We start from the raw sequence: 19,464 nt of genomic DNA, 5'->3' as shown, positions 1-19,464 counted from the left end.
GATTCGTTACCTAGATAAAAGAAAAGATTGAGTTTAATATTTATACACTCATAGTTCATTTGTAATATTGCATTTGTTTTGAAAAGAGGGGCAATCAAATTTAATTTAAACTATAAAATATATTTTCTAAACCATCAACTAGAAGAGAGAGCGAGCCCATAAATGTATTTTTGCTGTGAGAAAAACAAAATGGTGGTATCGCAAGAGTACCATCAACAAGTTATTAATTTTAAAGTTTTCATTAAAATTTGATAAATATATAAATAAAAAACTATTTTAGCAAATTTTTTATAATTTACCTATTTTGTCTCCGATCAAAATTCCATCCCAAATTTAAGAAGCAATTTGACTATTTTATCATTTTCACGTCTTTTAACTTTTTCGCTCCACTTTTGCTCTCCCCCTTCCACTTCACTTTTCCTCCTATATTGTACCTGGCTACCTGCCGTTCTCACCACCATCTTTGCGTTCACAAACTCTCTCCCCTTTTCCTTCACTTTCCCTCTCACAGCACGCTCCAGCTGCAGCTTACCCACGCCCTATATTGTACCTGCCGTTCTCACCATCTTTGTGTTCACAAACTTTCTCTCCCCTTTTACTTCAGTTACCCTCTCAAAGCACGCTCCAGCTCCAGCTCCAGCATACCCACGCTCCCGATTAGGTACTAGTCTCTCTCTCTCTCCCTTCCTCTGCTATAGAATACAGAATACACAGATGGGTGGAGGTTTCTATCACTGATTTGCACTTGAACTATACTTGGTAAAGGTTTTTTATTTTTTATTTTTATTTTTTATAGAAAATTACAATTTTTTACGAAGATTTGTTTTTTTGTTTTGTTTTTTCATTTGGGTATTTATTTTCTGCACCTGCTTTAGAGAGTTTGATGACTTTGAAGACTTTCTGCACCAGCTTTAGAGAGTTTGTTGATTTTCTGCAACTTGGAACTTAATAGTACTTGTTGTATTTCCATAGTTGTAAAGTGAGTTTTTGGATTGATATGTTTGGTATTTGATTCTGCAAGTTGGAGTGATTTGTCTGACCCGAACGTGTTAGCAAGAATCATAATCTTTTTTCTCCAACTTTTACTAGATTTCTTAACCCTCTGCTAAGACAAGGTAAATAATACCTGTCCATATTTGGCCATCACTTTGTAAGGTGTGGTGTAGTGATGGCTTCTCATTGTAACGAACACAGATATTTGATTGATCCAAGTATATATATGGAGTCATGGACTTGAAAAACTGTAAAACATACAGTGAGAATTATAGTTTCTCTAATTAGGTTGGATGAGATGTTTGTTATAGTCTTCAACAAGCATTCCGCAGAATACTTAATGCAGAAAAGCAACGTCAAACAAAATCACCGTCAATTCCAAAATTCATGGGATATCATATAGCAGCAAGTCCTATTTCTACTCGAGTAATACTACACATCATCCCCTTGTCTTCCTTTTATCACCCCAAAATTGATGTGGCTCTTAAAATTACCATTGGATTTATAATAGATCACTATTGGATTTTGATCCAATGGTGATTTTAAAAGCCACATCAATTTTAGGGTGACAAAAGGAGGATAAGAGGATGATGTGTAGCATTACTCATTCCTACTCACAAGCTTCACAATCCTCTGCCTCTCTCTCATATACACTGTACAGCAAAGCCGTTTGGTTTGTGGGACAAGTGAATTATCATTTATGTTCTGGATCGATTGGGTGTTCAATTTTTAAAAACTCTCTCTTCCTCTATTTTTTTTCTTTTTTTTTGTCCTTTTTTTTTTTTTTTTTTTTTTCATCATCACACGTGACCTTTATTTTGAAAAATGTTATTTGAATAGAATAATAATAGTAATTAGCTAAAGGAAAAAATACAATTTAACTCTCTAATCTACCGGTCATTTTTTGGATAGCTTTTTGAATTATCAAGGCTTGAACTCTGGTCCTTTAAACTACCAAAACCTTTGAAAATAATTTATTTTGGCGAAATATTTTCATAATACCTCTATCATGTGACATTTTTCAATTAAAAATAATTAAAATCAAAAAAATCAAAAAAATTAGAAAAATAAATAAACTGAAATTTTATTTTTAGTAAGCGTAGGCGTAGGCGTGCATCGTACCCAACGGCAATGCTGGAAAGAAGCAGTATGTGTTCCGGTTGATTGTAATATTTTTTAAAAAATAAAAAATAAAAAATAAAATTTTAGTTTTTTTTTAGTTTTTAAATTTTAAGTTTTTATTTTTTTAATTGTTTTATTTTTTTTAAAATTTTTTTAATTTGTTTTATTATTTATTATTTTTTAATTGAAAAATGACACATGACAGGAGTATTATGGGGATATTTTGCCAAAATGGATATTTTTCAAAAGTTTTGGTAGTTTAGGGAGCCATCCGCAGAAAGGGTGGTAGTTTGAGAGGCTAAATTGTATTTTTCTTTTAGCTATAATAGTGAGGCTGTTGGGAGTGGTTTAAAAAGATGGATGGTTAAAATAGAGAAAAATAGTTTTTAGCTATTTTGACTAGTAAAATTTGATGAGACGACTACTCTTAGATCGTATATTTACTTGGTTGTTCTGTATTTACTGATTTAAAAAATTTCAAGTTGTCAAGGCATGTTTAGGAAATACCTTTTTTTTATTATATTTTATCAATTTTCAAATACTTGTTTGGGCTGTTTTGTTAAATTTGAATTTTACTAATGTTTTATTCAACTTTTTTTTTTCTTTTTTTTTTTTATCTAGTTTTTTGAAATCATCCTAACATAATTTTAAAAAACAATTTTTATTGACATTAACAATTTTAAATATAATAAAAATAATACAAAAAAAATTGTACTTCTAAATGTACGCTAAATTACAATTTTTCGCAAGTTTTATTTTATTTGATTTCTTAATATTTTTCTTTTCAAAGAAAAAAAATGTTTGTATTTGTGTATATGTTTACGATATTATTCAAAAAATAATAATAAAAATAAAAATAAATAATAAACAATTAACAAACGATTCTAAAAACAAAATTTTTTAGAATTATTTTTAATTTTATATTACATCAAAACATTCCTTCAAATTAAAAACCAAAATTCACAAGAGCGTGATTCATCGTGCTTACAACATTATTGCCACAGCCAACTCGATTAAAGCTTTCTCAATAATTTGTATCCGTTATTGTAATGCTATACGTATCTTTTTACTCTCAATGTAAAATTTAATGCACTGATATATGTTGTAAACAAACAGTTGAGTCAGTAATTCCACGTTTTGTCATATCTTTTTCTAAAAAGCCATTCCCATTTATTTACCCATAAATAAATAAATAAACAATTGCTCCAAACATGTGTTGTCATATCAATGTTAAAAAGTAGCTGGTAACAATAATTGTCTTAACAATAATTGCTCCATTCCCATTTTTTTAATATTTCTCACTTACTCAAAAGTCAAAACACTTCTTTTTACCCTTCAGTTTTGAGCATTCCTTCCCTCACTGTTAGCGGTGGGCAAATTATTCGATTATCGACTATCGTAAATTCGCCGACCGCTACCGAACCGCATTTAACCGCCTACTGCCTATCGAAAAAAAGAAAAAATCGAAAATCGGATTAAAAATTATTTTCGATTAATACTCCGTTTGTTTTGACGTAAAATGATTTCGACGAAATCATTTTCAGGAAAAATGATTTTCTCGAAAATATTTTTCGGTGTTTGGTTCGCACAAAAAAATTACGAAATGCAAAAATAAGAGTTTGGCAATTGTCGCTGGAATTCGGCAACGTCCGGTCGCCGTTGCCGGATTCCGGCGAGAAAGTTTGAGCGGATCCGGTCAAAATGGCCGAATTCAGGCCGAAATCTTCCGGATCCGGCTGGATCCGTCCAGATCTGGCTGGATCCCGGCCGTTTTGGCCAGATCCGGCTGGATCAATAGCCGGATCTGACTTGGCCGGAATCCGGCAATATTCCTACAGGAATTTGGGCTGCCGATGCCGGGTTTCGGCTCCGGCAGAATTCCGGCCTCCGGATCCTGGCACCAGCAAAATTCCGGTGGCCTGATTTCGGACCCGGCAGGTTTCCAGCGATCGGATGTTGTCGGATTGGTTGTCGGACTTTGGGGCCGACTGGATTCCGACGGCCGACAATTGCTAAATTCTGACGATCGGATATCAATCATACGTGTAAGGACGAAGAGCTTAATTTCGGAAAACGATCTACGGTTTTAAAAATCGTAAATCGTTTTTCGAAAATTAAAGAAGCTTTTACGGTCAAACTAAAAATGATTTTCGTTAACCATTATTTTCGCCTCAACCAAATACCGAAAAATGCCGAAATCATTTATCCAGAAATCATTTTACGCCGAAACAAACGAAATATAAAATGTCGGTCGGAAATCGGTAAATTTTTTTTACCGTCGGTTACCGACCGACCCGACCATATACATATAAGTGAAAAAAAAAATTCTGCTATATTCTGAATATACGGTAAACGTTAGGTACAGTATCGCGTGGCTGCGCAAGAAATGATTCTTTTCTAAGGAGTTCTGAACGTTTACTGCATATTCTGAATTTATTCCCACTACCCAGACCACACACACACATACATACACACACACACACACACATATATGCATATATAATAGTTGTTTCACTTTTACCCACTACCCAGACCATATATATATATATATAAGTAATAGTTGTTTTACACTTTTACCCACTACCCAGACCCCAGTCCATTCCCATTACCCTAACCCAACACGACATCGTTTTGCAAAGAGTATATATTCATATTTTGGAAAACCCTAATCATCTCATATTCTCTCAACCCTTCAGTTTCTCCTTCTGCCACCTCCCTGAAAAAACACATTCTCTGATTCTCTCAGTCTCTTGCAAATCACGATCGCTGATCTCCCTCCCTCCCCAATACCTGCTGCTTAGTGCTCGCGCTTCACAAGCCTCCACTGAACCATTGTCCCGTCTATGTAGCAAGAAACCAAGAACTAAGAAGATCATGATTCATGAACAAGAAGATCGTGATTCGCGAGGACCATGAGCCAAATAGCCAATCCTGTTGATTTGGTACCTGGGTTTGATTATTGTTGAGTTTGAGAGTTATGGGTTATTGTATTTGTGGTTTCACTAAATCACTGGTTTGTAACGTTTGTTCAACTATGTTCTTGAATTTTTAGGCTGTAATCTTGTGATTCTTGTTGAAATTTATGGTTGAATTTTCGATTTATCCGACCGATCATACCGATTTTTCCATTTTTTTTTTTCGAATTATCCGATTTTTTTCGAAATTATTCCTTGCCGGAATGAAGTCGGGTAATTACCCGGTTTTACCGACAATGATGGGTCGAAAATCGGAAATGTCATTTCCGACACCGATTTACCCGATACCCACCCCTACTCACCATCAGGATCTATGGCCGAACAACTTCTCTTCGGCCCTGCCCAGCAAATCATTGAGACTTTGGGCTCACTGGTTGCCAATGAGATCGCATTGCTTTGGCGTCTCGAAGATGAGCTTCAAAGCTTGATCGACACCGTTTCAAAAATCCAAGCTGTGCTTCTCAATGCGGAGGAGAAAAACGCTGCTGGGAACCATCAAGTCAGAGATTGGCTCGGAAGGCTAGAAGATGCCATGTATGATGCGGATGACTTGCTGGATGATGTTTCCACTGACACTCTACAGAAGGAAATACTGACCCGTGATAAGACGGCCAAACAGGTAAGCATTTTCTTTTCTAAATCAAACCAGCTTTTCTATCGTCTTAAAATGGCCCGTAAGATTAAGGCCATGAGAGAGAGGGTAGATTTCATCTACGCCGAGAGGGACAGATTGCACTTGGAGGTACGCCCTGTGGAGACAAGTGTCGGTGGAAACAGGGGTAACACTCATTCTTTTGTACGTGCGGAAGCAATTATTGGTTGAGACGATGATAAAAAGGCTGCTATCCACCGCCTGTTGGACTCCAGCGTTGAAGACAATGTTTCAATCCTTCCAATTGTTGCCATCGGTGGATTAGGAAAGACTACTCTCGCTCAACTCATTTTCAACGATGACCAAATCCAAAACCATTTTGAGCTCCAAATGTGGGTGTGTGTCTCTGATCCCTTCCACGTTAAAAATATTGTTGAAAAAATCTTAAAAGATGCAACAAAGAATAAACCACAACCCGTTGAAATGAATATGTTGGTAGGTAAACTTAAAGAAAAAATCGATGGAAAGAAATACTTGCTCGTGTTGGATGACGTGTGGAATGAGGATCGTGAAAATTGGTCTGAATTGAAAGAAGTGCTGACGGGTGGTGCAAGCGGCAGTAGAATGTTAGTGACTACATGCAGTGAAAAGGTTGCAAGGATTAGCGGGACAGTTGAACCATATTTTTTAAAAGGTTTAAAGGAAGACGCGTTATGGTCTTTATTGAAGCAACTGGCATTTGAGAAAGGAAAAGAGCCGGAGGACAATTCAAGCATCGCAGCAGTTGGGAGGGAGATACTAAAAAAGTGTTCTGGTGTCCCGCTGGCCATAAGGACAATTGGAAGTGTGCTAAGCTTTAAAAATTCAGAAGTAGAGTGGTCGTCTTTTAAGCAGAATGAACTCTCAAAAATAACTAAGAATGAAAATGACATTGTACCAACTCTGAAGCTGAGTTATAATCATCTTCCTTCACATTCGAAGCACTGTTTTACTTATTGTAGTTTTTTTTCGAAAGATCACTGGTTTGATAAATCAGGATTGATTCAGCTCTGGAAGGCACAATGGTTTGTCAAGTCATGTGATGATCAAAACTGATGCTTGGAAGATGTTGGTAATGAGTATTTTATGGATTTACTATGGAGATCATTCTTTCAAGAAGCTAGAACGAATAACTTTGGTGACGTAGTTAGATGCAAAATGCATGACCTGATGCATGATCTTGCCATATCAGTGACAAGATCGTTGTTCACTACATTAGATGATAAGAAGAGAAACCTTCATGAGAAAACTCGTCATGTATCAGTTGTTGATTAATACGATATCGATGCTTCATCAATTACAACTTCATTGTGTAAAGCAAGTAGCATACGAACATTTCTGTGTAATCCAACTTCCGTCAACTTTTTAGATTGTGAATCAATCTTTTCAAGTTCCAAGTTCTTGCGCGTGCTGGATCTCCACGAGAGAAATCATGAACTTCTGCCAAGCTCTATTGGAAAGTTGAAGCATTTAAGATATCTTGATCTTTCTAAAAACAAGAATCTCAAGAAGTTACCCAATTGTATAATCAGGTTGCAGAATTTGTAGACACTAAAACTCCGATTTTGTATGAATCTTGAAGAATTGCCAAGCTCTATTGTTGAGTTAAAGCATTTAAGATATCTTGATCTTACTTGGAACAAGAATCTCAAGAAGCTACCCAATTCTATGTCCAGGTTGCTGAATTTGCAGACGCTAGAACTCTTAAATTGTTTAAAGCTTGAAGAATTGCCGAGAGACATGAAAGAATTAGTCATTCTCAACCATCTTGACATAGTTGGATGTCATCGGTTGACTTATAGCATATACCTTATAAGTGGTTTATTCCCTTAAATATAGAAACAATTTGAAAAAAGTCACAAAAAATATCAACACCAATCTTCTTATGTTTTTCTTAAATAGCTACCCAAACCAACAAATTATATAATGATAAAACTGACAAAAAAAAATTAAAAAAGTAAGAAAAAGAATAAATAAAAAAAGTATTTAATTAGTATAAAAAAATATAAGAAAATTTATTATAAAACTAGTTAAATTTAATGTTCAAACCAGTCGTTCGACACCTATTTGGCAATTGACTGCAATCGTTTGTTTGGAATTGGATAGCATGATTTATGCATGCATGCTGCTTGATGCTTGTCGGCACTTACATCTTTCAGCCTTTTCTTCTTTTCTTCACTTTTTGTTCTTTTGTTCACACATTATTTCTGTCATTGTTCTTTATAAATTATAATCGAAGGGGATGTCAGTGATTTAGGCCAACTTTTGATTTTGATTTTCGTGATACTTATTTTCAATAATTAATGGCATTATCCATAATAGATAATTCATTGCAGTCAATAGAGATTAAAAATCTCTTTTATGTGCCAATTAAAAGACGCCAACTGGTTCACAATGTCTATTTTTGATATCTCTGCTTCTTTTTTTAGTGATAAATCATCATCTCTCAGTGTAATCTGCTAGCTGATATGCACGGTCATTTATGTTTAGATATGTGTTATTTGTATAGATTTTTTTTTACATATTTTGTACACATATTTATATTTAACTTGGAACCTATGCATATGATATGAGTTCTACATGTATGAGTCACACATTCTACCGAATGTGAGTGTAAAAAAAAGTGTGTAAATTTAAAAAAATAAGGTAAATTTAAAAATAAGATATACAAGAAATCTATATATTAAAAAAAAAAAAAAAAGACGTAAGAAACACAACTCAGTTTTTTAGTCTCATGTATATAAAAACTCAAAAGCATAGTTAAAGAGAGAAAAAAAAAAATCAACATTATTCATATAGAAAAATATACAATAGGTGTCTATTAAGTTATTAACCAAAGGAAATTAAAATAAGATTTAACTTCATTAGACAAAATAAATAGAAGCATAAATTCACTCAAAACACTTGTTCATTCTATTCTACCCTTCAATCAGAGACAAGAGCGCTGCGCTTGAGTTTTGAGCATTCCTTCACTCAGCATCAGGATCAGGATCTATGGCCGAACAAATTCTCTTCGGCACTGCCGAGCGAATCATGGAGACTTTCGGCTCTTTGGCTGCCAATGAGATCGGACTGCTCTGGGGCGTCGAAGATGAGCTTCAACACCTGAAGAACACTGTTTCAACAATCAAAGCTGTGCTTCTGGATGCGGAAGAAAAACAGGCTGCTGGGAACCATCAAGTCACAGATTGGCTCGAAAAGTTAGAAGATGCCATTTATGAAGCGGATGACTTGCTGGATGCTGTTTCCACTGAAGCTTTACGAAGGGAAATACTGACTCACCATAAGAAGGCCAAACAGGTACGCATTTTCTTCTCCAAATCAAACCAGTTTGTCTATTGTCTTAAAATGGCCCATAAGATTAAGGCCATCAGAGACAAGCTAGATGCCATCAACAACGATAAGCAGGGGTTCCACTTGGAAGTACGCCTTGTGGAGACACGAGTCGGGGGAAGTAGGGATAACACTCATTCTTTTGTACGTGCGGAAGCAGTTATTGGTCGAGACGATGATAAGAAGGCTGTTATCCACCGTCTGCTGGACTCCAACGTTGAAGACAATGTTTCAATCCTTCCAATTGTTTCCATCGGTGGATTGGGAAAGACTACACTCGCTCAACTCATATTCAACGATGACCAAATTCAAAACCATTTTCAGCTCCAAATGTGGGTGTGTGTCTCTGATCCCTTTCACGTTAAAAATATTGTTGAAAATATCTTAGAAGCTGCAACAAAGAAGAAACCAGAACCCGCTCAAATGAATACGTTGGTAAGTAAACTTAAAGAAGAAATCGATGGAAAGAAATACTTGCTCGTGCTGGATGACGTGTGGAATGAGGATCATGGGAAATGGTTTGAATTGAAAGAATTGCTGATGGGTGGTGCAAGTGGCAGTAGAATATTAGTGACTACACGCAGTGAAAAGGTTGCAAGGATTAGCGAGACAGTTCCATTACATTCCTTAAAGGGTTTAAAGGAAGACGATTCATGGTCTTTATTGAAGCAACTGGCATTTGAGAAAGGAAAAGAGCCGGAGGAGACTTCAAGCATCGCAGCAGTTGGGAAGGAGATACTAAAGAAGTGTTCTGGCGTCCCGCTGGCCATAAGGACAATTGGAAGTTTACTGCGCTTCAAAAATTCAGAAGTAGAGTGGTCGTCTTTTAAGAATAATGAACTCTCAAAAATACCTCAAAATGCAACTGACATCATACCAACTCTGAAGCTGAGTTATCATCATCTTCCTTCACATTTGAAGCACTGCTTTGCTTATTGCAGTTTGTTTCCAAAAGATCACTGGTTTGATAAATCAAAACTTATTCAGCTCTGGATAGCACAAGGGTTTGTCAAGTCATGTGATGATCAAAACCGATGCTTGGAAGAGGTTGGTAATGAGTATTTTATGGATTTACTATGGAGATCATTCTTTCAAGAAGCTAAAACAAATGACTTTGGTGACGTAATTTGTTGCAAAATGCATGACCTCATGCATGATCTTGCCATATCAGTGGCAGGATCGTTAATTACCACATTAGATGATAAGAAGAGAAACCTTCATGAGAAAACTCGTCATGTATCTGTTGTTGATTACTACGGTTTCGATGCCTCATCAATTACAGCATCATTGTGTAAAGCAAGTAGCATGCGAACATTTCTTTGTAATCCCACTTCCTTCTTCATATATCGTTCCCCCCCTCCCACTGTCGTCAACTTTTTAGATTGTGAAGCAATTTTTTCGAGTTCCAAGTTTTTGCGCGTGCTGGACCTGCACGGGAGAAATCATGAACTTTTGCCAAGCTCTATTGGGAAGTTGAAGCACTTAAGATATCTTGATCTTTCTGATAACGAGAATCTCATGAAGCTACCCAATTGTATAACCAAGTTGCAGAATTTGCAGACACTAAAAGTCCGATTTTGTAAAAATCTTAAAGAATTGCCAAGCTCTATTGGTGAGTTAAAGCATTTAAGATATCTTGATCTTTTTTATAACAAGAATCTCAAGAAACTACCCAATTCTATGTCCAGGTTGCTGAATTTGCAGAAGCTAACACTCTCATATTGTTCAATGCTTGAAGAATTGCCAAAAGACATGAAAGAATTAGTCAATCTCAGGCATCTTAAGATAGATCAATGTAATCGGTTGACTTATATGCCACGTGGATTGGGGCTACTCACTAATCTCCAGACGTTATCAAAGTTTGTGGTCCACAAGGATCCTCTCTCTCAGCATAGCAGTGGGTTAAAAGAACTAGAGGGACTAAATAACCTGAGAGGAGACTTAGATATTGAAAATCTGAGACATGGAAAAGATGGTGCGTCAGAATGTAAGGAAGCAAATTTAAAAGCGAAGCAACATCTTCATGGTTTGTCTTTACAGTGGAGTACTGAAGGAGGTGTCAATGCTTCAGACGTTATTGTTGATGATGAGATGTTATTGGAAGTCCTCCAACCGCATCCAAATCTGAAAACGCTTTGTTTATCATACAATTTGGGTTCAAGGCTTCCAAGTTGGCTTTTGTCACTCACAAATCTTGTTACATTGCGATTAGATGGGTGTACGAAATGCCAATACCTACCATCATTGAGTCAACTGCCTTCTCTCAAAGATCTTAGCCTTTACTCAATGGATGCTATGGAGTACATATCAGACAGTGGTGACAACAATGAGTTCTCTTCTTCTTTTTTCCTATCTCTCAAGATAATCGAACTCTCTTTTTGCCGTAATCTCAAGGGGTGGTGGAGGAGGAGGGATTCTTCTGTGGAGGTCAATAGTGATAGTCAGAATTCCATTGAAAATACAGAGCATCCTTTACTCCCTTCCTTTCCTTGTCTCTCACAATTACAAATCTCGAGTTGCGATATGTTGACTTCCATGCCAACGTTTCCACATCTTAAAGACTTGAGCCTAACTGGTACTAGCTTGAAGCCACTACAACAGACAATGATGATGAATATGGGAGCACCGCAAAGCCCAACGTCAAAAGCAACAGCCTCCTCTTCATCCACTCCTCTCTCGAAATTGAAGTCTATAACTCTAGATTCCATTAAAGATCTAGAAACTCTGCCAGAGGAGGGGTTGAAGAACCTCACTTCTCTCAAGTCTTTAACGATACGGGGATGCAATAAATTAAATTCTCTCTCCCAAGGTATACAACATCTCGCTGCTCTTCAAGAACTGGATCTTTTTGGTTGTCCTGAGCTTGAGCTAGCCAATGTTGAGGATGAGATGCAATGGCAAGGTCTTAAGAGCCTCCTCTCTTTGCACTTTTCAAGTCTTCCGAAATTGGTTTCTCTCCCGTTGGGGCTTCAACATGGGACCACTCTACAAAAGCTCCTGATTTCAAATTGTAAAAACTTGACGGCTATACCAGAATGGATCCGCAACTGCACATCACTTCAAGTCCTTGAAATTGATGGATGCTCCAGTTTAACATCATTGCCCGAAGGAATGCGTAGCCTAACCTCTTTGCAGAGGCTGAAAATTAAAAACTCTCCCAACTTATTGCGAAGATGCCAGAGGGAAGCGGGTGAGGATTGGCCCAAGATTGCTCACATCCCAGAGTTGGAATTACAGTAAACGGATTCAGGTATATATAGACTCATCATTTTATGCTAATCCTTCATGAAAATTTAAGTAACCACCTTCTTCTCCATCATTTTCTTCATTTTTCTCGCTCAATATTTATTGGTTTTTAAATTCCAGGTACAAAAGAAACAGAGGATTTGGATTCAGGTATAGACTCATCATTTTATCTTAATCCTTCGTGGAAATTTAAGTAACCACCTTCTTCTCCATCATTTTCTTCATTTTTCTCGCTCAATATTTATTGGTTGTTAAATTCCAGATACAGAAGAAACAGAGGATTTGGATTCTGGTATAGACTCATCATTTTATCTTAATCCTTCGTGGAAATTTAAGTAACCACCTTCTTCACCATCATTTTCTTCATTTTTATCTCTCAGTATTTATTGGTTGTTAAATTTTAGATGCAGAAGTAGCAGAACCAGCTAAAGCACAGAAGAAACAGAGGATTTGGAGCATATTCAAAAAATCTAGGGCGCTGAATTCATGATGCTTCACATATCAGGAGAAACAATTAGCCTCTATTCTTTCTCTTCCCACCACCTCTCTACTGTCATCTCAAACAAAAGATAGTAAGTCAAATCGCTCATTCAAGATCTTTGCTCACCCCTGCACCATGGTGTGCGAGTTGTACTGTGCAGGATGTGCTACTTAAATATCAAAAGTTTGATATTTTTTAGAAGAAATAAATAAAAGTACAATCTTTCTTTTAAGAGTAGAACTGAACAAATGCGAAGATGTTTGGTTGAATTTGAAATTATATTCATTATGTTTAGGTGAAGGTTTTAAAAGCACAAAGCGTATCATCAAAACATGTGGAGGCAATCAGGAACTAATTGATTAAGCATTTCTTTCTTTAAGTAGCTGTTTGGTATTCTTTAGATTGAGTAGCTGTGATGTAGGAATTCATGTACTGGAGAAAGAGTATTGGCAGTAATTCATGAGAGAATCTATAAATGACTATAAAAAGATGTGGTGGTAGTTTGGTAAGTGGATCTGGAAGTACTTGGATAGAAGGATTCTTTGAGCTCAGTTTGGTTAGAGTGAAAAATAGAAAGTTGCTAGGGAAGCATTGAAGTCACCTCAGACAACTAAACTGGGTAGTATTATTGATTTAATGTTGAAGTCACCTCCGGCTGATTTAGTGTGTTGCTTGCAACATTTGCAGGTCTTATATTTGTTTTCCTCATTCTTTCTTTCTCTCCCATGGTCCATACTATATCATTCAAAGTACCAAATTCGAAATCTTAAAAGCATTTATACATGCAGTTGTGATTTGAAACTTCTACAAAATGTGTCATCTTTGCTGAAATTGGGGGATCATTTTCTTTGGTATTATTCCGGACTTATGATGGGATCGCAGGAAAGATGCATTCTTATGATGTGGAGGGAGTCCAGTTTAGGCCAGCGGGTCTTCTCTGGGTCTTATTTGCTGGTGGTTCAGTTTAGGCTTTGGATGGAATTGAATGGTGGTTCAGAGAAAGTGTAAGAGTGAGGTATCATTGATGTGTGGAAGCACGCTCATGACTAAATAACTGCTTCCGTGGTGTTTTAGGTGAAAATGGAATCAGATGTTGGTAGTAAACAGAAGAAAAACAAAGTTTGTACCATTTTTGTTTTCCTTTTTCCCCTGTAAGCATTAAGATGTCTAGCTAAATGGTGGGCTCTTTAGATGAAAAAAAAACTGTTGTTCAAATTTAATGTAAGGCATCAAAATGTCATCCACTGTTTCAAATTCTAGTTTTCTGTTACATGAAAACAAAACAAAATCTGGACGGTAAAGCTTGATAAAACCATAAAAGGATGGACATCATGATAAAATTCAAGTTATTGCCCTATTTTGTAATATCTTTTATGTTCCACCAATGGTTTTTATTACAATAGTAACACTTCCAGTTTTTTTTTCTTAATTTCTTGTTGGAACAGCATTGTGTGCAACATGGTCTCTGTCTCTCTTTCATCTTGTGTTATTCTGGATGTACTTGAGTCAATATGCCAATCTTCAATAACTGTGGGCCTACTTGCTGGGATATGTCAAATTTGGTTTCTGTGGTTCATGTGATTGGTTTCCTTGAAAATCTAACGTCTACTGTAATACGAATTGGGATCAGAAACATGTAGTTGGGGAAGATATTTCAGATAATAGAACAACGGCTTGCTTTGAGGGTTGGTATTTTTACATGATGATTCTGCTGACGTATCTTATAAAACATTTCAATATAACTTTAGAGTAACCCAATCACCCAGATGTGAGAAGTTGGCTAGATAATTTCGTTCAGTAGCACTCATATGAAGCTAGTCAACTTCCAGGATTTGAGGGGCATGGTCAAGTGTTAATGATTTCGTTGCTTTTTTTTTCCCCGGTATCAAATGGTACTCAGAATTCAGAATTTCATACCACCTGGTTCTATCCATCAACAATGAAATACAAAGACTCCTTATTTGCATGATCTACCCTAAAAAATGAATGTTATTAAGGAATTGATGTTGTAATTTATGAATGGGCATAGAAGATGCAAAGCTTGCATAAATATGTATTTGAAATGTTTATCCTTTTTCTTGGAAGGGAATATCCTTGAACAATAACAGCTACAAATTGTAATCTTATGCGGTCATTGCAAGAACACGAATACACAATAGCAGCACTCTTAACATATTAAAGGAACTTTAACATGGTTGTTCACTGGAAATGTGATGTCTGATGTGAAAACTCAGAATGTTGATGTAATTAAAAAAACTTTTTGATTCTTCACCATCAAATTCGGGGTTGTCTATGGTTATGGTGGTTTAGATGAATTCTTTTGATTTATGCATTAAATAGTGATTCCCTTGCTTATATACTCCTTCTATTGCTCCACCAGCACCATCATGATAATACAAAATAAATCTCTTCCACTGAACCTTAAGAAAAGGGTCGAGGTATCAAATGAAAGAAAAAAACAATAAATAGGTCTTTTGGCAGTTTTGTTAAAGTTATATGCAGCTGCAGTGTGAGCAAATTACTGCAAGCATATGTTCTAATTTTGTTATGTTATCAATTCCAGGAGAAAAAGGGCCGTGGCTCTCCACCACTGTGGTATATAACTGCCAATGAGCTGGATTCTGTGTCATCGTAAGTACATATTTCCTTATGTAATTGTTCGACATTTGATATGAGTGCGAGTTTCAGCTACACCTCCTGCTTATGTATCGTAACAGATTACTTAAAGTTGTTTGCTATGTGCTTATGTATGTTTAAGTTAGTGCATATGCAGAAAAACATTGGAGGCTGAAACACTGCTGACAATCATAATCATACTTTCCTCGGTTATATGTGCACATATTTTAAGAAATAGAGGTGAACTATTTGAATTTGTCTACAAGTATTGGGCATGGTTGTCAAGTTGGGCGTCAGACATGCCAATTGTCAATTAATAAACGGGAGTATAATAATACAGCTTTAGCCTCTACATATTCAATATAAATTCCTGCCCCTACTCTCCTTTTAATCTTTCTTTTTCTATTTCTTTTTCTTTTCTGGGTGGTTTTGACGGTGGGGAATGTCTGATACATCCCCTTTAACTTAATAACGATATTCCATAAAATTTCTAGCTCTATGTGTCACGAACTGCAGATGCATGAGAGGAAGGCTGACATTGGAGAAGGTCAATGCAGCTATTAATGACATGGCAACTTATGCTGAAGCAAATGCTGATCTTATTACGGCTCCAAGGAAGAAGGTTCTTATTCTACTTTTTTTTCTGATACTCAGACATATGTGTTTAATCTTGAATCTGTCCTAATTATGGTTTTCTTTCTTCATGAAGCTGGCAGAAAATCTCTGGGACAAAGCCCTGGTATGTGAACTAAACCTCAATTAACAGTTCTATCTCCGAATGGATGCTTCCCTGCACCCCCTTTACCTAGCTAAGGATAACTTATCTTTAAAATAGCACTGGCTGATTGTCTCTAGGTTGTTGAAGTAGAGATATGGGATCAAATCCCACATCAAGGTTGAGAGAGTCTATGTTATGGGGATGGGATACCACCATATTATGCAAGCTATTGCTGAATTCTTTCCTAAAAAATGTAGGAGCAGTAGCCTCCTGTCCCGGCATCCAACACCTTGACCTTTCCCTGCAGTGTGTAGGAAGGAGGAACTTATCAAAAAAAAAGTGTGTAGGAAGGAGGTGCTGATATAACATAATCTCACAACTATAATCCAAGATGGGAACCTGTATTCCTTTTTCGGGAAACTGGCTTATATTTGTTAGTGCTGATTATCTCTTCATGTTTTGAGCATGAATTATTCTTTGATTCGTGCTACTGATTTTCAGCATTGCTGAAACATATATGCAGGAGCTAAGGGATATTGTGCAATGACAGAAGCCGTAAAGGGAAAACACTTTTTTCTTGAAAATGACATAAAAGGACCAGCACTGAAGCTTGACAATACTGGAAAAGCAATACTGAATAATCCATTTTATTCCTATAACATTTTTAAAAAACAACGCATTTTTTAAAGGCATTTTTAAAAAACAATGCATTTCCTTCTAAAGGCATTTAGAATAGCTAAACAATGCATTGTCAAGGAAGTAAAATGGCCTGTGGGATAAACTGAATACCCACCCTCATCTATACATGCTTCATGCTCTACCCCGGGGTTGGTTAAATGTTTTTAATATAGACTTCATTTCATGGCCAACTGATCCTAAAGATGGTTGTCAAAAACTATTAGGCATCTTTGCATCTCCAAGAATCACATTCCTTGTGAAAATTTAGATTACAAATAATGCAAAATGAAGAAAGTTGGATTCCTTTTGTTCTGTAAACTACTTTCTGGTTCTGCAAATGCTGTAATAATTTGTATGATGACACTGCACATCATGATGAACATCTTATTTGATTGTACTGAGATCCTCTTGTTAATTTATTTTTTCTGTAAATTAAACAAAATTTGATTACAATATCAATTTTGTACAAGAAGAATTCCATTCTGTACACTGGCATGTTGATGTTTGACTTGAACTATATAAATAGATGCCTTTCATCTTTCATGCCCGTTTGTGCAAAGAGAATCTCATCCCTCTGTATCATGGTGTGTTGCAGGTCCTTCCTCATCTTGGCCGCTTAAGTGAGACTCGGATTGGGTATCACCGTGTGATTATTCTTTTGAAGCCTCAATGAAACCTTGCTTCCCAAAGAACCTCATGTTTACATTCTTATAATCTTTTCCTGTATTTCTTTTAAAGAAGATTGTAAGCCCTCACCTGGCATGAGTGTATATGTTCTTACTTTCAAGGTTTATGAGTATAGTAAAGACTAAAGAGGATAAAATTGGCTTTTCAAAGCTGAACTCAGTAAGGATTGTAAATTCTATTTTGAAGGTTTTCTGGAAAACTGGTTCAGATGATATAGATTATGGTTCTATCAACTTGTTTGGATATATAGATTATATAGATTACGGAAACATTTTTTGGTCTTATTTAAAGTCCATTCATTTACGATCGAGGGCTGGATTGGTGTGGGTATCATTGCTGGGGATTGCATGGGATGTTTTTTAGGAGCTTGAAGTCTTGCTTACCCCCTACGGGTGGACGCCAAAACTGCGGAAACTATGGCTGCTTTGGGGCTGTCCAGCTCATCAAGGAGGTGGGATTCTTTGATGCCATATTTGAAAGAGATGCGGTCCAAGTTATTTCAGAGATTAATTCAGGCCCGCCTTATCTTTCTAGACTTGGTTATTTTTTGGAAAGCATTCACATGGAGAAACAATTTTTTCGTTTATGCACTTTTTCTTTTATGTCTAGAGATGCAAATTTCACAGCCCATTGTTTAGCAAAAGAGACTGCTTGTAATAAAATAAGACTGATATGTGTTGGCTAGAGGATATTCCTCAGAGTATTTTCAGTATTGTTCTTAAGGAGGCTGTTTGTTCCCTAGATCCTTAATTTTGAGGATCAATTTGTTTTTTGGTTATTGATCAATGAAGATGCAGAGCAATTTCGTTAAAAAATAAAAAAATAAAAAAATAAAAAATAAAAAATAAAAAATAAAAAGTTGGGAAAATATATTTTAGCTCCTTGAACTAACACTACATTTTCATTTGTCTCCAAACTTTAAATGGGAAAATGAAGATGTAGAGCAATTTTGTTCAAAAAAAAAGAAAAAAAAGTCATTTAATGATAACAAAGCAAATTTTAAAAATTGGGAAAATATATTTTAGCTCCATGAACTAACACCACATTTTCATTTGTCTCCAAACTTTAAAAAGTGACATTGAGGGCCTCTTGAACTACTTTTGTGTATCAAATTCTACACTTTTGTATTTTTCTCTACAAAATAAAATTAAAAAAAGAAAAAGAAAAAGAAAGGAAAAACTGAAAATATCAAAAAAAGATAGCCCTTTTCATTCATACTTAGGTCATTCATGATGGATTAAGATTTCCTACAATTAGGGTGTCAAAATTTTATTGAAATTCAAGCAATTTACAGATGATTGCATCCTAGACTATTCGGGGCAGGTGGACTTCGCACCCTAGACTATATTGTCGTGACATAGTTTAGTAGTTATTGATATTTTTTTTGGGTAATCTTACATACTATACTTCCATTCCGTTTCCATCTTATTGAGTTGATGTGACAGTTTTTATTAACTTTTGATTTTTTTTAAAAAAATTAAAATTAAAAATAATCATGCTATGGAGAAAAGTTCATCCAATCAATGTAAATGAGAGTTTAGGCTCCTGAGAGCTCATAAAAATAAACCAAAATTTCTGTTAGTTTAGATAATTATTCCTAAGCTCAAGTTTGGGTATTACACTTTGCCTAACAAATTTTGACTTAAATCAAAATTTTTTGAACACTGAATTATCCAACATAAATCTTAAAACATTTAATGGTTCCAGCATAACAATAACATGATATAAATGAAAGAAAAAAAAATGAGGAAATAATTTTGGTCAAGAACGAGCTGGATGGCCTTCCCTTCGTCAATCTACTTAATTGGAAGATCAGTACCTTTGGTCGTCCAGCAACTTCTTTAATATTTAACAACCCAATAAATATATATGGGTAAAATTTATCATTTAGTATCATTTAAAGCTCCAAACGACACTATAATTTTTTATTTTTTATTTATTTATTTATTTTTAGTGTTGTTTGAACAGTAAACGACACTAACAA

General features: G+C 35.7%; 2 protein-coding genes across 6 annotated transcripts; both read left to right on the top strand.

The window, feature by feature from the left end:
• The first annotated feature begins 390 nt into the window (after positions 1–390).
• LOC133879789 (putative disease resistance protein RGA4) lies at positions 391–17,723 on the top strand. Of its 5 annotated transcripts, none has more exons than XM_062318561.1 (9): positions 391–661; positions 8,655–12,304; positions 12,421–12,450; positions 12,563–12,592; positions 12,705–12,872; positions 15,345–15,412; positions 15,914–16,019; positions 16,107–16,136; positions 17,389–17,723. In XM_062318561.1, exon 2 carries the CDS (start codon positions 8,716–8,718, stop codon positions 12,292–12,294), a length of 3,579 nt encoding a protein of 1,192 aa, XP_062174545.1. In that variant the 5' UTR covers positions 391–661; positions 8,655–8,715; the 3' UTR covers positions 12,295–12,304; positions 12,421–12,450; positions 12,563–12,592; positions 12,705–12,872; positions 15,345–15,412; positions 15,914–16,019; positions 16,107–16,136; positions 17,389–17,723. The 5 variants fall into 5 exon arrangements, with proteins under 5 accessions (XP_062174545.1, XP_062174547.1, XP_062174546.1 ...); XM_062318563.1 differs by having other exon boundaries at positions 12,705–12,944; positions 16,617–17,723; XM_062318562.1 differs by lacking the exon at positions 15,345–15,412.
• On the top strand, positions 5,404–6,777 carry LOC133879095 (putative disease resistance protein RGA4). The gene is made up of 2 exons (XM_062317641.1): positions 5,404–5,832; positions 5,929–6,777. Exons 1-2 carry the CDS (start codon positions 5,404–5,406, stop codon positions 6,775–6,777), a joined length of 1,278 nt encoding a protein of 425 aa, XP_062173625.1.
• Positions 17,724–19,464: the final 1,741 nt, after the last annotated feature.

This window comes from Alnus glutinosa, chromosome 10 (genome assembly GCF_958979055.1).
Source record: "Alnus glutinosa chromosome 10, dhAlnGlut1.1, whole genome shotgun sequence".
Lineage (NCBI taxonomy): Eukaryota > Viridiplantae > Streptophyta > Magnoliopsida > Fagales > Betulaceae > Alnus > Alnus glutinosa.
This window is presented reverse-complemented; position numbering and strand designations above follow the sequence as displayed.